The 13,202-nt window shown below is 35.7% G+C and overlaps 2 protein-coding genes across 5 annotated transcripts in view; both read right to left on the minus strand.

The window, feature by feature from the left end:
- Nucleotides 1-8,882, minus strand: part of npnta (nephronectin a) — a 36,639-nt gene extending 27,757 nt beyond the window's left edge. For all 4 annotated transcript variants that reach the window (XM_077718941.1, XM_077718939.1, XM_077718940.1 and 1 more), the window contains exons 1-2: nt 8,626-8,882; nt 3,060-3,160 (exon numbers count right to left, since the gene is read on the minus strand). In XM_077718941.1, the coding sequence (XP_077575067.1) occupies nt 3,060-3,160; nt 8,626-8,699 (175 nt within the window). In that variant the 5' untranslated portion in view covers nt 8,700-8,882. The remainder of the gene's footprint in view (nt 1-3,059; nt 3,161-8,625) is intronic.
- Nucleotides 8,883-10,196: 1,314 nt separating this feature from the next.
- gstcd (glutathione S-transferase, C-terminal domain containing) overlaps nt 10,197-13,202 on the minus strand; it is a 33,671-nt gene continuing 30,665 nt past the window's right edge. The window contains exons 10-11 of the mRNA XM_077719842.1: nt 11,674-11,743; nt 10,197-10,350 (exon numbers count right to left, since the gene is read on the minus strand). Of these exons, the coding sequence (XP_077575968.1) occupies nt 10,211-10,350; nt 11,674-11,743 (210 nt within the window). The 3' untranslated portion in view covers nt 10,197-10,210. The remainder of the gene's footprint in view (nt 10,351-11,673; nt 11,744-13,202) is intronic.

The following is a 13,202-nucleotide window of genomic DNA, read 5'->3' on the forward strand; positions in this document are numbered from 1 at the left end:
AAATAATAAAAAGGAGATTCATCTTATCTCGGCAGGGGAGTTGCATGGACCGAGCAACTGGCTTGTGTAATCTCAGCCAACAGACGTAGGAAAAAGGAAGCTTGTCGTGTTCAAACCGCCATGATTTCGCTCAATTTTCCTTCAGGTTTGTTGGATTTCCGATGCGTGTCGACAAGTGAATGCATCTCAGGCCGTGGCTACATTGAAAGAACATTTTGGATTTGGACGATTTGGTTTGCTAAATTGCCTTAAGCCGACTTTGTACTCAGTCCTTTGCCGTTTATTACATCTTTTCCCAGACAAAAAAAACTTCGTTTTTTGAAGTATTGGTTGTCCATCTAAAAATTCTCGAGTACTGAGAGCATCAAATGTGCTCCAGAAACATATTGTTCTGCTTGATGTGTATACATAATGGAAAAGTTGTTCGTTATTCATGACCATCATAACCCATACCCTAAAACTATTCTCACGGTAATGCAGATTTATTGGCTACATATTGTCAACATATTGAAATATCTCAACATTAATTGTCCCTGAATAGCATATTGGCTCTATTCTGATGTACCGCATTTTCTCGCATATAAGCCATACCCTTAAAAAATGCCTTGAAATCGTTTAATATTACAATTTTCTCATATAAGACATGCCCTGATTCATAATTTTTACCTCCATATTCATGGTTTTCATGAGAGAGTTGAATATCTAAGAAAGAGAGTTTAATATCTAAGTAGTGTTTAATAACTAAGTACTGTTTAATATCTAAGTACTGTTTAATATCTAAGTACTGTTTAATATCTAAGTACTGTTTAATATCTAAGTATGGTTTAATATCCGAATACTGTTTAATATCCAAGTACTGTTTAATATCTAAGTATGGTTTAATATCCAAATACTGTTTAATATCTAAGTATTGTTTAATATCCAAATACTGTTTAATATCTAAGTACTGTTTAATATCCAAGTACTGTTTAATATCTAAGTACGGTTTAATATCCAAATACTGTTTAATATCCAAGAACTGTTTAATATCTAAGTATGGTTTAATATCCAAATACTGTTTAATATCTAAATATTGTTTAATATCCAAATACTGTTTAATATCTAAGTATTGTTTAATATCCAAATACTGTTTAATATCTAAGTACTGTTTAATATCTAAGTACTGTTTAATATCCAAATACTGTTTAATATCTAAGTACTGTTTAATATCTAAATACTGTTTAATATCTAAGTGCCGTTTAATATCCAAATACCGTTTAATATCCAAATACTGTTTAATACCTAAGTACTGTTTAATATCTGTCATATATATGTCATTTTTTGGAGTCACAAATAGAGCATATATGTGATAAAATGTGGTAAAAGAATGAGAAGTTGTTGCTCAAAATCTTCACATAGACAAGCTTAGATTGCATTTTGGTTGGTACACGAATGTAAACAAGGATAGAAAAGCATGCTAATCTACAATTTGAACATGTAGTATTGACAAAAACTATGGAAAACCCCTTCATCTTGATGTAAAGTTATTTTGCAAAAGTACGACAGCCTTTTATTGAACCCTGTTGACAGACGAGCTAAATAAAGTACACATGAGACTCCGGAACAACATGAAGGGTCGGTCACACACTGCTCTTTGTCCGGTCCTCCCATGCTTTAAATTGACTAATAAACAGGCTTTAATATATTGGCATGTTCTGCTGGGAAACTAGAACACATTTGAGGTTTTCCTGATTTCCTTTCCAAGATTCCCACAAGAGAATTGGCTAAGAAAAGTGGGGAAAATATCATCCCTTGTTTTTGGGGGGGATGAGTACGGATTAAAATGGAAGATTTGTCTTGGAAAGACTTGCAATTAATCCGGAAAGGGGCGGTTAAAAAGAGCAAAGAATGTCAAAGTGGCCGGGGCCAGGGTGAGTTCATTCTTTTCTCGGGGACATTCAGCAGTGTGCCACATATTTCTCCATGTTTTTAAAATAAAATCCAACAAATAATACAAATGGAGTCATACAACAAACATGCAAAGCTGTAAAATCCATCACAAGACGTTAGCATTAGCCCCAATTTAAGATATATTAATTTACTGCAATAGAAAAAGCAGAGCACCAAGCGAGCCAATCAGAGCCTTTGTTAGCCCGTTAGCATGTTAGCGTTAGCAGGGAGCGAACAATGAAGGGTAAAAGATGCTGTTTATTAAGAAAAATGATGGAAATCTTGCCTAGTTTAGTAACTATGTACTTTTTTGTTGATTAAAACACAAAAAATGTGTGGGATGGGCCAAAATTACCATGAAAATACAATATATAGAATACATATATATTGTGTTTAGCTGGTGCTAACTCATTAGCTAACATTGACAGCTATAGATGAAAATATTGATTTGAATTGGCAGATATTTTATTTAAATTTCAATTATTATTGAAAATTTGTATTCTTTTATTATTTATAACTATTTGTGTATATATTTTAACAAATATAAAAAGGTATTAGATGATTTTAGATTTTTGTTTATTTAAGAAAGGGAGGGAAAAAACTAAAGACTATAAAAGATTTACAGAATAATATAAAATACCAAAAGGAAAATATATTATAATTTAATTCTAAAACAAACATTTGAAAAACAAATCTCTCAAAACTAAGTTAAAAAAATATACTTGTTTTTACTACAATACTAAAAAAAATTAACTAAATACAATATAATGTAAAATGATGCAAATAATGCAAAAGACTGAGCAAAAATACATAAACATATTTTCTAAAAACTCCATTAAATAAAAATCTATTAAAACTAATAGAACATCTTCCCATTATGGACATACTAAATAAATAATACCACTTATATTAATTTTTAGCAGGATTTTTGTCTTTTTGGCTCATAATAAAAATCAATAATCATCCATCTCTGTCAAGGACAGCCAATGAGTTAATAGCACTAAAACTCCTCCATGTTTTATTCATAGCATCTATCTGTCACCACCCAGCTGGACACCCTGCCAACCCTCACCCCCTTTCCTCCTCCCACAATTGGCGGCGGCGTTGGCGAGCATTGTCGGGGTACTCACGTTGGCAATGACCCCAAGATCGGCGCGTCCATCCCCAGCAGCAGTCCACCCTGGCGCCGTAGCGGCACAGCCCATTGGACGACGCCATCTGTCGCGGCCACCTGTAAAAAAGAAGCAGCAGCGTGAGCTCGATGCCAATGAAGACGTTGGCGAATGGGGCGCTAGAGGCCTCGTCCCGTGCTCATATTCCATTAGGCAGATGCTCATTGGACTTCAGGATGGGTAATTTTCCAAAGTCAAAGATGTAAAAGATATAAAAATAAGTCACTATACTAAGATTTTTCTCGTTTCATTGACTTGCAGGTATGGCACGGTGGATGAGTGGTTTGCACCTGGGCTCAACGGATCTGAGCTCGGGGTTCGATCCCAGTTTCGAATCCTCCAGTGAGAAGTTTGTATGTTCTACCAGGGCTTAGGTAGGTCTTCTCCGGGTACTCCGGTTTCTTGCTACATCCCAAAAGCATGCATGCTAAGCTACCGTATTTTCACGACTATAAGGCACACTTAAAAGTCTTAAATTTTCTCCAAAATAGACAGTGCGCCTTATAATACAGTGTGCCTTATAATACAGTGCGCCTTATAATACAGTGTGCCTTATATATGGAAAAAATGTCATTCATTGAGGGTGCGCCTTATAATGCGGTGCGCCTTATAGTCCTGAAAATACGGTAGCTGGTTGAACTAAATTGATGTGTTGTTCATCGGCTGGCCACCAGGGTGCCCTGTAGCTAGGCTCTAGCACCCTCATGAGCTTTGTCAGGATACACGGTACAGAAAATGAAAAAATAACTTCTCAGTCCGAATATGCAAAAAAATACAATTCCATAAATGTTGATCTATATACAGAAAGTGCGTGTGTGTCCGATTATGCAGAAAATACAATTCCATAAATGTTGATCCATCTACAAAAAGTGCGTGTGCATTTCCCGTCTCTTTGTGCCTAAGTGATTATCATCAAACTTGCAAGATATTGTTATTGTATAAAATAGAAGTCATCATCCCGGTTTGTAGTAACGAGCTCAAATGTCACAGAAGATTTGGGCATAACCTGATAGCGTATTAACCTTTTTACTTCATATTTGTGGGGTAGGTGATTGGATGAGAAGAGACAGAAATGATATTTGGGCAAAGGTGGAGTTAAATATCATCGAATATTAACCTGTGGTGATTTTTTTGGGGCGATATAGCATAGTCATTCTCCATAAAACGTCAAAGTGTACTATATGCATATATCTGTATCTCATCTATATGCGTAGAGTGCCATTGAATTTTTGATTTTGGAATTTCCAGGCGGCGCCGCATCCCGTTAAAGGACAGGCCGACAGCTCGGTGGGCAAACGCCAATCCATCACCGGGTCGTGTTCATGTAAGTCGTGCGAGACAAAAGCGTCTTTGTTTGTGCCTCGCAGTCAAGTGTGACTGTCAATCAGCATTCAGAAAGCATGTTGCTGTCTTCTCGGCGACATGATGAAATGCTAATGGCGGCGCCCCTGCTGTCTCCACCCCGCAGCCAATCACGTCGCCCAAGAACAAAAGATCTGGTAGGAAGAAAAGTGACGGGGGTGCCGGAGTTTGGATGCCACCATCCTTTAAATGACAAACAATCCTCCCTTACTCTTCATCAAATTTGACTGTGAGTACAACTATCGTTTTTTTTTTAAACTGATAGTCTGGAAAGAAAGTTATAGTATATTTCTCTAGTTTGTTGTTGTTTTTTTTAGTGTAAACTTACGTAGCCGAACTTTTGGGTGTTGAAAAATGGGTGATATTTATTCCTCTTTTTAAAGTAATTGAAGTAAATGCTTTTATTGTCATTATATAAGATTTAAATATTCACTTATGAAGTGAATAAATAATAACAACAAAATAAAAAGACAAATAAATCATTAATAAGTAATAAACAAATAATCAACAAAAAAGTAGTAACTAAGTAGTCAACATAATAAGTAGGGACGTACACAAATAACAACAAATATACAAGTAAATAATCAATAAATAAGTATTGAACAAATAATATAAAAAATGAGCAAAATAAATAGACATTAGTCAACAACAAATAAGTAAAGAAGTACACAAATAACAACAAACAAACATAAATAAACAATAAAAAATAGTCAACATGATAAGTATGGAAGTGCACAAATAACAAACAAATAATCAATAAGTAATACATAAATTAGTCAACATCATATATAGTAGGAAAGTGCACAAACAAAAACAACAAACATAGATAATCAATACAATTAGTCAACATAAATATGGAAGTACACAAACAACAACAACAAACAATCAATAAATAAGTAGTAAACAAATGTAACACATAATAAGTAAGTAATCAACAAGCATGTAATACTTAAATAAGTAGTCAACATAATAAGTTGTCAACAACACAAGTAGGGAAGAGTACAAATAACAACAACAAACAAACAAAGGAACAAAAACAATTTGTCACAAATTCACCTCTGTGACTTTCTCTGCTGTTAATTATTTAAAAAAAAATATATATACATTTTAAGTTCATAAAAATTGATAATCTACACTGAAACTTGAAGAAAAAAAGTAGTTATAATAGAGTTGACGATTTTTCAGTTATCACGGCCATGTTTGGTCTACATTAACCGCGATATTCGAGGGATTACTGTAATCAATAAATAATCAATAACAAACTAAGCAGTGAACTAAATAAATAAGTAGAAAATACACAACATACGTCAACATCAGCTTCAACTGATGACCAACTTATTACTTTGGAGTTGTTTTGGGGTTACACTACGAGACAGGAAATCAGCTGTCAACGCTGCCTACAGCGGAATGAAAAGCAACACCTTTTTGTGTGTGTTTGTGTGAGTGTGTATGTACGTGCCTGAGCAAAATGATGTCGGCCGTGAAGGACCCCTCAGGGCCACGAGGATAAGCCTGTTAGGAGCGCTCTCCAAAAAGGCAATAAGCGAGGTAGAGCAGGTAATAAATGCGCCCCAAACCAGTAGGGAGGTAAGGTTGGGGGGGGGCTTTGAAGGGTTGTGGGGGGCTTCCTTCTTTCAATGAATTCTTATAAAACCCGAGTCGTAAAGAAGAGCAAATTATGAGCACAACGACAGGCCGCTCCGACAGCCACGTTGTTAATAACGTACAATATGGCGGTTGACGTAATTGATCATTATGCGCACACGGCGTGACTGACGTGAGGAATCCATCAGTGGTTTGCTGCCCTCGGTCACCATGGCGATTATGAAAGATGGGAAGTAAATAACCGAATGGGTGGGAATTTATTAGAAGGTGTTCTAGTTGGTTTTCTCGCCTTCGCATTTATTTTGTTTGTTGTTGTTGGGGAGAGGCGAGTGGTCATGGATTGATAAATAACATATTTTTCAAGGCTTAATTGGGTGACTTTGTTGGATAAAAGTGAATTTTTCAGGGGGAAAAATATGGACGTTAATGTTTTTTTGTAAGTTAAAGATTTCGTAAGTGGAGGTGTACTTTATATGTAAACAAAAAACATCAGAACAGTGATATAAATACTAATATTTGTTTGTTTTTGTGACATCTGAACAGTGTTTAACTCTAAAATGCATAAAAAAATAATGTAGAAATGGCTTTTAATGGAAAAATATGTTTTTTTTCATACTTTTTGTAAGTAGAGGTGTACTATGTAAACAAAAAACATCAGAACAGTGATATTAATACTGATATTTTTGTTTCTTTTTGTGACATTTGAACAGTTTGAACAGCAATCATTCGCTCAATGAATTGGACATCAATGGCAGCCAAAGCGTTAAATATAAGCCCACCAAAAAGGCTATACAGTACAAAAAATATATGTTTGGATTGCTTGGAAATGGACAGGTTTGAAAATAGCTTCTGGATAACAAAAAAAAAAATAAAGCATATAGTTTGAGGCGAGCATTAAAATTCAGTCTCCATTGTTGAGGATCTTCAAACACTACAATTCCTTTTGACAAATAGTCAATAATTCATCTCATGCATTCTACACTGTTGCTGGAAAAGAACAGGTAGCATGTTTTACAATGTGCAGGATAGAAACAACATCAAGGGAGCTTTACAGAAGCAGCCAAAAATGTCAAGATTTGAAGAAATTTGAAAAACAACATTTACATTATATAGGGTTGTCTTAATTGAAAATAGCTACCCCTTTAAGAAAAATACAAAGAGGAGTTTCCAAGTAGTTTCTGTAATCATATTAATATACATTTGTACCTCTACTTACGAAATTAAATGGTTCCAAGACTTTTTTTCATAACTTGAAAATTTTCGTAAGGAGAAGTGTACTTTATATGTAAATTCTCAAATGTGTTGCACAGTCCTCAAACAACTCCCAAATAAACTCTTTAAAATTGGTTACCCTAAGTGTCCCAATTTTGTATGAAATGTTAGTAAACACCCAAAAATTGGAGAAAATTTTAAGAAAACGATTTATTAATGTCTTAAAATAAATTAAATATATGAAAATATGCCTTGTGCCACTGAAATATCTCCCTCCGCAACAGTTATAGATGTAATACTGAAATATTTCTGATCAAATACAAAAAAAATATTTACAAAAGTAAACAAGCAATAGGTCATATCTTGAAAAAAATAGCTTAGACACTGTGACTCTCGTTTCTAAGATTATTTTTTTTATTAGCTATGAACTTAGGTTCAAAACATGTCGTCACCTGCTCAGGTTTTATAAATCACCTGCAATATTTGGTACCAGCAGATGTCAGATGAGATGTTTTTTTTTGACAATAATAAATGTTATACTTATGTATTGATCCAATTGAATACACCTTAGTGGAGAAAAAGGAGGCGTTCAGGTACGTTATATATGATCATGATAAGGTGTTTGGAATAGGGACATATTTCTTACATAATAATAAAGGGTAAAACTTCATCTTTATCTTGGCGATTAATCAGAAAATATGTTGTAATTGTTTTTCTTGTTTTAAAACAACAGGTTATGCTGTATAACTTTTATACAAAGAATAACAGCATTGTAATAGTGTTAAAAATAAATGACGTAATGTAAATTTGACAGATGAGACAACAATTGCTGATATGGAGCTTTAAATGCATGTATAATAAATATAAATAAAGATGTATTGAGGTGCTATGTGCAATTAAATTATAGCTATTAATAATTGCCTATTACCTTATTCAAAATGTATAATACAGTATGTAACTGTTAAAAAAACAACAACAAAACAAGTGAAATACAGGGTTTTGCAGTTAGGAGATCAAAAATTAACCCAAAATGTATTTCAAACCATATTTCTAGATAATTATAATATTATTATGAGTACAGATCTAAAGTTCCACGGTGTTAGTATAGAACAATTTTAAATTTAAAAACATATACATAGCGGTAGATGTATTTTAATACTCATTAATACATGCATGCAAAATGATGCATTCAGGTACATTAAGTCAACTTGTCTGAGCAGAACTCCTCACAGATTAAAAAGATCTCATCCAAACAAGATCGGATCCAAACATCGTCGCTCAAAAATTGAATGAAATGCTTTTATTACAAATGTGCAAGATTTTCTTTAAAAACGATTGCACGTACCTGCCGTCAAACTCCGCACGCGCTTGCCAGCACAAGGTGGCGACCATGAGGATGAACTTTATCCAGGATCCCATGGCGTCTCGTCCCGTCTGCTAGTCCGTCCGCAAGTGCAAACACGCGCGTCTGTTTCGCTTCTCTGCGAGCAATCGCAAGCCTCGCGTGTTCATATATCAATGGGGGGGGCGTAGAGGGGGTCGCACAGGCTGGCCCCCTTTGCTGTGTCGCTCGCCCTCCTCTTCCTCACAAGTTGAGGCAGTCACACCTTATAAAGCGGCCAGCGTGCGTGCGCCTGTCGCTTTAAGAATGACGTCACGTGCTAGTCACTGAACGCAGTTGCGCGTGTGACCCACCCGAGGGTGGAGAAGCTATTAATTTAATTATCTTGAATGACTTTAGTTGAATAAAAGCGCACATTTTTCTTCCAACAATATAAATATAATTTTAAAATATATACAATTGTGTCTTGACTTGCTATTTCAACACCTCGTGACTAACCGTGACCGGACGTTTGGTCGCCAGACTTTTGGTCACCGGTCTTTTGGTCCTTTTTGGTCGCCGGACTTTTGGTCGCCGGTCTTTTGGTCACTGGCGTTTTGGTCCCCGGTCTTTTGGTCCCTTTTGGTCGCCGGTCTTTTGGTCGCCGGTCAAGTGTACTTAGATATTAAATATTACTTAGATATTAAACTCTCTCTCTTAGATATTAAACTAATTCATGAATATAATTTTGAGAGCTGGCTTCAACAGTAAACTGTCACCATTTGACCGGCGACCAAAAGATACCAAAAGACCGGCAACCAATCGACCGGCGACCAAATGTCCGAGCACCGGGTCATTATGGTAGCAATTTTAGAGTTGATAACCTTTTAAGAATAAGTATAATAAAAAAGATGCATTTTTTATTGGCAAAAATATAGCAATAACAAGCAATTTCCACCATAAAGGGTTGAAAAACATTAATGGCAGTGAGTGCCAATAATGAAGCCGACTGGCAGACTCCCACTGTAGAAAAATATGAAACATATAATAAGAGTGACTATGAATTCAAAAACTCCATTTGCGTATAATGAGACATCTCACCTGCAGGCAAGACTCGATGCACGTTGTGACTTATTCAACCAAAATCACCAATGTGCTTCATTAAGTGAAGTTCGAAATAGTCTGATTGACATTTCTGGTGCAAACTTCATTATAATGAATATTTCCGAAATTTCAAATCATTGCCATGTGTCCTCAAATTGGAGTACTTCATCTCACAGGCAAAAGTAAAGGAAATATTGTTAAAGTATAGTGATATTTCTGTGAAAACTTCCTATATAATGAAGCCTCAGGGGGGAAAGAATCCATATTTTGTTCCATTTTTACATTTTTGAGCTGAACAATTCCATCCCAATTAACCCAAATGATACGAATAAGGCTTGAAATCCAATTATTATTTTTGCATTTAGATTTCCAAACAGATTTCCTTAGTTGAAATGAAGTTAATACTTTTTCTGTCCCTGGAGCAATACACAAATGAAACACAGTAGCACTATTGATGTGTAATACGATTTATTTTAGCGTTAATGTTTAAAAAAAGTCAATCAAGTTACTTTAGGGACCTTCCAACAAGCATGTTGTTCTTTGGCGAGCAAGTTTCCGGCTCCATAGTCATCACCTGGACTTGATAACCATGGGATTCTGCAGCCCATGATCGGTCCAAATCTACCAATCCCATGCATTGTTTACCTGCCAGGACATAAATACATTGATTTAAAAGTTAAAATATCAAAGTGAATTTTGATATGTTGTTACCAAACGTGCTAAATGTCAAAATAAAATAAAAAAATCCAAATTCAGATGGTGTAAATACTCAGCTAAATGCACAATAAGTGCTCAAGTGTCCATGGGGAAACGTAAGCTGAATACCAATTACCAATGGATTCAATAAATATTAATTTTCCCTGAAGCATGTTCGCAAACGCATACCCAATTGACACAAAACCGAATAATGAGGTGCCTTCTTGTACAACACCAAACAACTCCTCACAAGGTCCTCGACTTGTACTCATGTATTTTTTCTTTCTGACTACTGACAGCCTGTTATTTTTTAGGCTAAACTTATCTGAAAACTATTGTCAGTTTGACATGTTTATTAATAGTTTTTTGCTAATAGGTTCTTGCTAATAGTTTCTGGCTAATACTTTCTGGCTAATACTTTCTTGCTAATACTTTCTTGCTAATACTTTCTTGCTAATACTTTCTTGCTAATAGTTACTTATCGTGCCTTATTTGTCTGGTGCGGCTTATAATCAGGTGCGACTTATGCTCAGGTGCGACTTATACTCAGGTGCGACTTATACTCAGGTGCGACTTATACTCAGGTGCGACTTATACTCAGGTGCCACTTATACTCAGGTGCGACTTATACTCAGATGCGACTTATACTCAGGTGCCACTTATACTCAGGTGTGACTTATACTCAGGTGCGACTTATACTCAGGTGCGACTTATACTCAGATGCGACTTATACTCAGGTGCGACTTATACTCAGGTGCGCCTTATACTCAGGTGCAACTTATACTCAGATGCGACTTATACTCAGGTGCGACTTATACTCCAAAAAAACGATAAAATGTAAGTTTTTATAAGATTAATACTTCATTTAAGTGAAATTTTGCTATGAACAACTGGAGACATTATAACTCTTTTCAAATGATTGATGATGACACAAAATAGCGGCGGAAGTAAAGAGTGTTAACGACAAGAGTTGAGCATAACAACCGTGGATATTAGCGATTAGCTTCAGTCGGTCACGGGCGAAACAGTAGACATCAGAACGTGTAATTCAATCCCGTTTCCCTCTACGTGAACAAGCGCTATACAGTGACACAGGGACAAATGTAACAGCTCTCAAGTGGCAGCTGTTCGTAGCAGCTGCTTTTTTCCGCATCCGTAGCGACCCGTAAAGGAAAGTGGCTCACTGTCTTCTTTTGTGTAGCTTTAACGAAACGGAACTGTGCAAGTTTTAGAGAAAAAAAATGGACGCTGTCAATAGGTCAGTAGTTATACCTGTTAGTCGTCTCTCCGGCGGAAGCTGGAGAGCGGTTTGGTCAGCGAAGCGGCACAAAATCATGTGTTCCTGAAAAATAACAAGTACTTATTTACAATGATGCACTAAATTGTTTTTTTTGGGAAAGTTTTTTCAATATTGAACAGTGAACATACTTTTTGAATTCACTCTCTAGCTCGAAAAAGTAAATCATGTGTGCCGACTTTCTGTTTTAGGATTAAATATTAATATATTTACATATTATCGATGTATTTTACATTTCCCGATTTTCCCCTTTTTAAATCAATAATTGTAATTTTTTATCATTTTTTTCTTTTGTTTTAGTTCAAAACACATTTTGTAAAATCTAAAATATACAAAATATTTTCTGTGTTCCACTTTAATACTGAACATAATTAAACATATATTTAGTTTCCTTTTGAAATTAAAAACAAATAAAAAAATACGTTTCCGTGACTAAGATAAAAAAGCTCAAATACATGTTAAAATCTTTTGGGAGGGTTTCTTTCACAAAATAAATTAGATGAATTTAATACTACTACTTAATCTTTTAAATAAAGTGACAACAATTTATGTTTAGTTCCAAATACCAAACACTAAATTAGCAAATTTAAATAACTCAGAATCAGACTGGTCATATTTACGCATCCCATCCAAAATTATCGATTAACTCCACACTGCCCAGAATCAAATATCCCACGAACTGGTTTTGGGGTCCATCTCCCAATGGTTTGGAGACATTGCGCAATAGCACAAAATACAGTGTTCCCTCGCTACTTCGCGCTTCAGCTACCGCGGACTCAGAACTTTGCGGATTTTTTTCAGGAAAAAAAATAATAAAAAATGTAAAGATATTAAGTTAAAATTATAAATTACATCATTTTACAAGAGGTGGAAACAAAATATTCAATAAGAATTAGTAATTGCATCCAAAAAAGGCCAAAGAAATGGTCAATAACATGGTGAGAGTTCAGGAATCGTATTGATGACGTCATGGCTGTTTACAGGCGCATCTTCACCGCCCAAAAAAAAACAATGTTCACAACTCCCAATAACGATGTTTCTTACGTGCAAAAAAAAACCTGCAGAAAATCCTCCATCCGGACTACTATGATATTTTTGCTTGGTGGTGCTTTTGTTTACGTGTTATACGTTTCTTTAAGCATTTTTGAAGGGGCACGCCTACTTCGCGGAAACGCAGCTATTGCGGGGGGTCCCGGTCCCCATTAACCGCGATAACCGAGGGAACACTGTAAACCCAATGTAAAATCACTGACGAAAAAAAAACAAAATCGGCATCCAAACAACCCTTTGTCCTTGAAACGCATCGTCCTCATAAGGGACGTCATTTCTCATTACGTTAGGCCAAGCTGGCTAATTAACGTTTCCCCTGGGCAAGTTCCGGCAGCAGAAATATGTCTCTGTGAGCTACGTTTGCAAGTCAGCGGCGTTCCCGTGTTGCGACACGAGGTTGCCGGCCCCTCCGGCGATGGCTTTTCTACAGATTAGCGCCTGAAGGTACTGACGG

This window comes from Stigmatopora nigra, chromosome 6, assembly GCF_051989575.1.
Source record: "Stigmatopora nigra isolate UIUO_SnigA chromosome 6, RoL_Snig_1.1, whole genome shotgun sequence".
In the NCBI taxonomy this organism is placed as follows: domain Eukaryota; kingdom Metazoa; phylum Chordata; class Actinopteri; order Syngnathiformes; family Syngnathidae; genus Stigmatopora; species Stigmatopora nigra.